At 42.8% G+C, this 7,598-nt stretch overlaps 1 protein-coding gene across 5 annotated transcripts in view; it reads right to left on the bottom strand.

The window, feature by feature from the left end:
• Nucleotides 1-4,940: 4,940 nt before the first annotated feature.
• TTLL4 (tubulin tyrosine ligase like 4) overlaps nucleotides 4,941-7,598 on the bottom strand; it is a 30,008-nt gene continuing 27,350 nt past the window's right edge. For all 5 annotated transcript variants that reach the window (XM_081197741.1, XM_081197745.1, XM_081197742.1 and 2 more), the window contains one exon: nucleotides 4,941-7,237. In XM_081197741.1, coding sequence (XP_081053867.1) covers nucleotides 7,084-7,237 — 154 coding nt within the window. In that variant the 3' untranslated portion in view covers nucleotides 4,941-7,083. The remainder of the gene's footprint in view (nucleotides 7,238-7,598) is intronic.

The raw sequence follows: 7,598 nt of genomic DNA, 5'->3' as shown, positions 1-7,598 counted from the left end.
AGGGAAAGAAAGATAAGATGTTGTAATTGGATTGTGTTTTAAATGGTTTTTGTTTTGTTTGTTTCTTTTTTTGTATTGGATGTTTTTTCTTTTTTGGTGTTTTGTAGTGTTGTGTTTAATTTGTTGGAAAACTAATAAATATTATTTTAAAAAAACTACTGGTGTTTTGTTTTGAATTTGGCAGTTCTTGTTGCTCCCAATCATTTTGCCTACTTTTGTTTGCAGTTTGCCCCTTTGGATTCAAGGAAGAAAAGCCGGATAATATACATTTTTAAAAACAAACCGTAAAATAAGGAGAACTTGGTCTTGGCCAGTGCCAGTTCCCCCTTCTGGCAATACCTGAAGCAGGTTGTTCTCCCCTGTTGCTTGTGGCTAGCTATGACCAGGCACCCCTTTTACCTTTACATGCAGTTCTGGTCCTGCCTCAGAGCCTTGATCTTGATGTAAGTGCTTGCTGGTTTCACCTCCCCATCTACACATACTAAACATAACCCAGTTGGGATTGGCCTCTCCTCCCCACTGTGAATTCCTGGAGAATGAGTCAGGCTCCTAAAAAGAGAGTGGTTGCTGTCCCCTCCCCTCTCAGTTTATCTCCACTACTTGTAGCCTGAACTCAGCGACACAGGCCTTATTGGCTCTTGGCAAGAAAGGAAATGGTTACAGGTGCCCACTGCCAGCAGAAAGCCAGCTGTGGCAGTGTCTCTGGTTGGTCAAAACTCCCAACACTTCAGGGGATAGATAACCCGTTCCTATCAAGTTGATTTTCTCAACCTAGCAGGGGGAATGTTTGCTCCAAAAGTGAATATATAAACATAAAAGTCAAAAACCGTACACTTCGCAGAGCAAGCAAAGTAGTGTGGAGCTGCCTGCTTTTCCTTTGCAGCTGAATAGCAGCTGTGTGTGCTCTAGCAAAAAATTAAAACTAACAGTAGGGTAATACCTTTATTGTGACCAAGAAAAGATGCAACAAAATGCAATACCCAGATTAAAAGGGGTAAATTTGCGCTTTGTGGAAAAATAACACCAGGCAGGGTGTTGAGCAGCCTTTTCCTCATTATAAAATGTAACTTTAAAAAAAAAAAGCATTGGGGAGATCTGATCATAGATCAGCATACACACCCAAAATACAGGCTTGGCGGCAGCAGGAGATTTGCATGCTGGAGAAGACTGTTGGCTGCCAAAACAGATTTCACATTTCACCAAGGACCCTTTGGATGCTGAAGACAACTGTGGCTGTTCCCCCTTGAAGCACACATCCACTGTAGTCCTTAGGAAAGTTTGTACATCGGTTAGTGGCCATCGAACAGCAAAAATTACTTACAGACCTTTAGTTTATACTCACTTACCTGAGGGTGGCCGGTCTTGAAGAATACTCAATTTTGAGTTGACATGATTTGCTAGAGATGTTCTAGGCCTCTAAACCAACTTGCTTGCCTCAAGGTGCCCACCTCAAAAGCAATTACTCCTATTTCAAGATATAAAGGAGCTGGAGGACTTGAATAATGCTGCTCTACTCTTTGAAACCAGAGCAATTTCTCCTTGTTTTATAGGGTGGCGGCAAAACAGAAAGCAAACCGTAAGAGTATAGCTATGATATTTAAGACTGGAATGCATATGCTGCTTCTACACAAACTCTGCCTAAGAGGTATGGTGACCATAGGAAGATAGTTATGGATTGCCGCACTTCAACAATATCCTGAATAATGGTGGCTTTGCTAAAGTGCTCATATGAAATCAAGGTTTATTGAAAGCCAGGGCAATTTTGAAACTTAGCTGGACATATTAAGCAGCAAGAAACTCTGGAGAGCTGTCAGATTTCTCAACCCTCACATTCTTCTTCCAAAATCTCACATATTTATCCAGATATGCCAGTAAACTATCTCTTGGATTTAAAAACCTTCAACACTGAAGCAGCTTTTGGAGCTCTGCTTTCAACCAGTGGACACATCCATCAGTGTAACTGTGTTTTATGAACTACTGCCCCTTGTATATATTTCCAGGAGATGCACTGCTGGCTACATACCTGGCTAAAGTGGCTGGTTGGCTTGTTTAAACTTATCTACGTATTTGCTTAGCAATACTGCTGAGTCTGTAACTTTTAAAGTAGCTGTTTTTAAAGGAAGTGTGGCCACAAATCCCAGAGATTAGGAATCTAATTGACAGGATAGTTTTGTGTGAATTATAGATTCTGTTTGGATATCTCTGAAAGACTGTAAGGTGGTTGTTTTTTGCTAGGCAATAAAAGATTAATTAGATTTGCCCACATGACATTATGGCAGCTTAAGCAAATCAGATATATTACAACTGCATATCTGCCTGGAATAGCACACATATGCTATTCCTACCTCCTATGCTGAGCAAAAAAACCAAACCAGTTTTCTTTGCTTGCAGAGCAGAAAAACTATGATTTATGACAGACCCAGTTTTCACACCATGCTAAGTCAAACTATGGAGTAGTCCTCCTCCAGAGAAGCTACTGCAGCCAAGCTGCTGCGAGTTAAGCCACAGTTTGGCTTAGTATTACTTCTGAGTCTGGGCTTGTCGTTCCTCTCACTCCAGACAAACCATGAGTGGTAAGCCACAGAACAAACATTGCCAAGAACTCATGGTCTGTTTGGAGCAATATAAACCACAAGCTGTGGTTTGGATGCATCACTAAGCCAAACTGTAGGTTAGCTCAAATCAGCGCAGCGGCACCAGGACCAGAGGAGCAGGAAAAAGGCCACAATCTTCTCTCCAGGAACATGCCCATTTGCTCATTTGTGTTAAGCCATAGCAAAATGGGCCAGATTCTAGGAAGTTTATCTAGCAGTGTATTTGCTCCACACTTTCTTCCCACTTTTTTTTTAACCTCAGTCAGTTTATTAGATTCACTATAATTGGGCCTTGTATAAGAAATTTAGGTGAAGTGAGGCAATCACTCTACAGAGGTTGATGTTTGTTCTCCTCTTCCTCTCTCAAGAATTTGGTGTTGACAGCAGAAACTCACATGACTTTCCAGGGTCTAAATACCAACCTGGAGAAAATTTGCTTGTAAAGTATTTCTTAATAAGCAAACGTGCTTAGTGGCAGCTTAGAGGAGCAGGGCTCACCTAGACTCAAAAATCCCTAAAGCACTCAAAATTACCTTTACTGCCACCCAAGTTATATCACAACAGTCATGACCACATACTTGCACTTGAATCCTTTATTTTGTTTTGGTTTTTTTTAAAAAAAATCTTTAATTTAGCAGTGTGAGTTAAATTGGACTCATGGCATCCTTTTGAAAATGTATATCCTCCTCTGGATCTTTCCGATACACACTTCAGAAGACCCAAACAACCACTAGTGCCCTCCATGCAGCAATAAATTAACCACTGACATTTCACTCTGAGAAGAATAAATCCATATGAAGATGATAGTTGTGTTAAGCAAGTTGAGACAGCAGCTACTCAAGCTTCAAATCCCGAAATGTGGAAGGTGCTGGGATGGCTTCTTCTCTATCCCAGAGCAATCTTCTTCCATTCCTGAAACACTTATGCAGAATTCTATGCCCTTCTGCATAGGGTGGCTCCTCACAAGTCATAGCACATCTTTTTGTTCCTCTCAGTATCAAGCTCTATAGCACACTGCTTGGAGGATCCACCTTAGCAAGATAAAACCAACCAATGAGGCTTCTATTTACTGCAGTAGTTTGCTTTAGGGGGAAAAGAAAACCACCAGGACAAGGAAATAAATTCATTACAAAGCACTGCATAGGAAGTTACCTTATACTGAGTCAGACCATTGGTCCATCTACCTCAGCACCGTTTATGGTGACTTGGCAGAGGTTCTCCAAGGTTTCAGCCATGAGTCTTTTCCACCTTTTTTGGGAACCTGGGATTTTGTGCATGCAAAGCATATGCATATGCTCTACCACTGAGCTGAAGGGTGATATTTGGCCAGAAATGCAATGCCTTTTCCCTAGATCTCTTGAGTTCCACCAATTTACATTGAGCGATCCATGACATTTTGTGCAGAGTAGTACCCACCTAAGGTTCAAATACTGATGGGGCATGGGGGAAGGAGAGAACCAGCAATGCCTGTTAATACCAGGAAACAGAGATAGCTGTGTAGACCACACTGGAGGAGTGCTGAACACCTGTTTGCTCGCAATTACTCAAGTCAGGAAGGGTGTGTGGTGGTGGCAAGAGTATAAGGCGACTCAGGGAGACGGCCAGCTGGGAGAATTCTTTAGGACACTCGAAGAGGCCTCTCCACTTTCACACTTCTACACAGCTAGCTCTTTTAGGTCATTCAATACAATCCTAGGAGTCAGGCTAGTTCACAGAAGATTGTCGCTATGAGATTTGAGAGGGACACATTAGGCACCAACCTCCTACAGAGCCCAAAGAAGGGACATGACACTCAGTTTTCAGTAGGGGACAGTTAAATAAAACCTGTTGCAGGGCTAGGACACATAGGTTGGTTCCTAAAAGAGGATTCAAAAGGCAAGCCTTCATTTTTGTGTACCAGGCTAACAGGGAGAGAAGTTTTAACCAAGTTAAAACTGAGCATATATTGAGGATGTTTGCAGTAGGAAGCCAACTCTCCCTCTACCCTTGTTTCAGCACCTGCCCGGCTTGGCTTGCAAAAAGGGCATAAGAAATTAAAACAAAAGTTAAACACTCAAATCTCCTAAAGGATTAGACTGTCTTCTGTTGGCTTTTTGGAGAAAAGGCTGTCTCACAATAGAGATTAGTGCAACACACCCTTCCCCTCTGTTTACAAAGTTTTGCAGGGAAGGTTGATAACTGTCAACTGATGAAGCTAGTAGCCAGGAACATATAGAGTATGAACTTGGAAGAAGCAAGCCGTCTCCACTTCTATCTTCCCAACCTCAGCAACAGCCAAGCTGGCTAAGAGAAGAGCCAAGCTGGAGAGAAGTTATGATGAATCTGAAGGGGATGGAAATAACAAGCCAAGGGGAAAAGAAGCTTTAATTCAGGGGATCATGCCATAAAGGTCTCACCAAGATAGATACCTGTGTTAATACAGCCAGTGAAGTAAGACAGAAATGCAAGGTAAGTCGCTGTCTGCAAGGCAGACTCTGAAATGATTTCTAGCAACTCATTCCCTGGCATGATGCAAGGAGAGCTGCTGCTTCTACTGCTAAGGCCCCAGGAGAAAGCACAGCTACATCCAGTGTGCCTGGCTTGGCTTCCAACTCTATGTTTCCCAGCTTTTCTGCTCTTAAGAGCTTAGTCACTGAGGTTACTTAGGATAAGCATATGACAGATGTAATAAGAAAGAGGTGCCCTGTTGCTTTGGTGTTATGTGCTCCGGGGAATCTCACACCCCTCTGCAATGACTTGAACCACTTTAACAATAAATGCACACTGCATCTATAGATTACAGCTGCTGTATCCAGGAGATTTCCAGGACTGTGTGATTCATAAATACTGCCCTGACCAATGGAGAAGCAATCTATTTGGAGAGATGCACTGTAGGAATGATGCCTTCCTTTTTCTGGCCATTTATATCACAAGTAGCCACCTAAGCACATCTCACCACCATAGTGAGAAATACTTACAGGCATTTGGAATATCATTACTGCTACATGGAAAAAATAGAAGACTGCACAGAGTGATGCATGCTTCATGCTGTCCATAGCATCTGACTGTGTGTGTGTGTGTGTGTGTGTGTGTGTGTGTGTGTAACATGAGACAAAAGGACTCCTATCCTTCATTAAACAGAAATATTTCTTGCAGCCAAAGTTGCTGAGTTCACCCTCAAGGCTCAGAATTTAGCAGCTTCCTGCACGTGGTGTCTGAGTACAGGCAGGAAATGCTCCTAAGTGTGTAGGTATCAGGAGTCAAGTAGAGCAAGAGATGCATCTATCAGTGCCCGGGGATCAGGACAGCAAATGGCCCTTGCTGGCTGTAAGTGCAAGTTTGCCAACACATTCCGGACATAAGCACACAACTGAAAAGTGTACCCAAAGCTAGGATCCAGTACCAGATTCAGATTAGGAGTAAAGTATAACAAGTGGAGAAAAGGCAGAATTCTCCAGCAGCAGGGAGAAGGCACTGACTGATGAGAAATAACACTGACTGAGGCTGCAGTACTTAAAGCAAGAATTATACAGCCAAGCACCACTTGGGCTAAATTATAGTCTTCTTTAGGGGTAAAGAACTGGAGAGTGTTCTAGGGTGTATATGAATGCTAGGAGGATTAACACAGATAACCACCTGACCCTAAACCAGAGAGGAACAAGAAGCAGCCACCTTAGCACACCTTTTTCTGAGTCCCAGCACAAAGCTAGAACCCACCACCAGTGCTTAAGCTACACAGTTGTGCTTTGGATCAGCACACTGCAAAATCTGCTTCTCCAGAATAAAAAGTAAGTAGAAAATACCTTCCATAACTAAAGTCCATCAGGAAATCTGTACCCAGGAACTAAGTAAACATGGGTGTGTACCTAGAGAATAAGAATATTCAAGGACTCCCCACCACCTCCCTCACTGTTTAAGCCTCTTTCTCTTATGGCCGTGCACCAGAGAGTTTATGAAAAAATCTGCCTGATTTACTGGTGTTAAGCCATTCTAAAGTTTGTTTTCCCAACTGATCAGCTAATTAGGAATTTGTGTCATGTTGTGAATACATGGGTTATTATGTCAATTGCAAACATGCAATTGCCTCATGGTAGCAGCTCATTTCACAAATGGTCATTGAGGTTGTCAGTGTCTGGCGAAACCTAGCATGTCAGCACTTAACAGCAAGAGGCACTTAAGGATCAAGTGGTGACGATCATGGCAAGGTCAATAAACTATAAGGAACTCACACTAAAAGTTAAATAGGTTTTCCAAGCTTCTGTGTTTAGCAACTTCCTTTGTCATAAAAAAAAAAAACTATAAACAGAGCATTTGTCCCTTTTAACCAAGTTAAACATCTCCTCTTCGACTCAATTCCCTTTCCAAAAAAAATAGTTCTACGTGGGCGTGCCGGACGAAAGGTCCTCCCATTCTTCCATGCTGGCTCTCCTAGCTTCCGTTGAGGTAGGTCATGTACGCCCCCTCCTGAGACCATAAGGAAGGGGAAGTTGGCCACTCACTCAGTCCCCTGTCACTTCACTAGGCTTGAGTTGCTGAGGGTCCGAGGGATTGTGGGTTTCTTGAGACTTCCAGCTGTGTATTTAATCTGAGGTAAGCTTTGAGTGCAAGGGTTTGGCTCAGAGCTTCGGACTGGCTCCTCCCCATCTCGCTGGATAAGGATTTTGCTGTTGGGAAGAAGACAGAACTTGAGAGAGAGGCAGATCTGTCTTGCAGCACAGAATGGAGCACAGACAGAGAGAACCACTTTCATAGCATATCATTTTCACCCGTCTGAAGGAAACAGCAGTCTACTACTACTACTACTACTATTACTACTACTGTGTCATCCCTGTATTTGATGGGAAAGAAGGATTTAGGGCTTATGGCTCACCACTGCCTAGGCCTGATTACCACAATGTGCTGTACCTCGGCCTGCCTTGAAAACAGTCTAGAAACTTCAGCTGCTCCAAAACAGGGCAGCAACATTGTTAACAGGGAGTGGCTGAAAAATTCTATCATGCCTGTGCTTTGCTATCTACAGTGGCT

The sequence above is a fragment of the Podarcis bocagei genome (assembly GCF_964188305.1).
Source record: "Podarcis bocagei genome assembly, chromosome: 1".
Taxonomy (NCBI): Eukaryota; Metazoa; Chordata; class Lepidosauria; order Squamata; family Lacertidae; genus Podarcis; species Podarcis bocagei.
The sequence above is the reverse complement of the archived record's forward strand: the minus strand, read 5'-3'. Positions and strand labels throughout refer to the sequence as shown.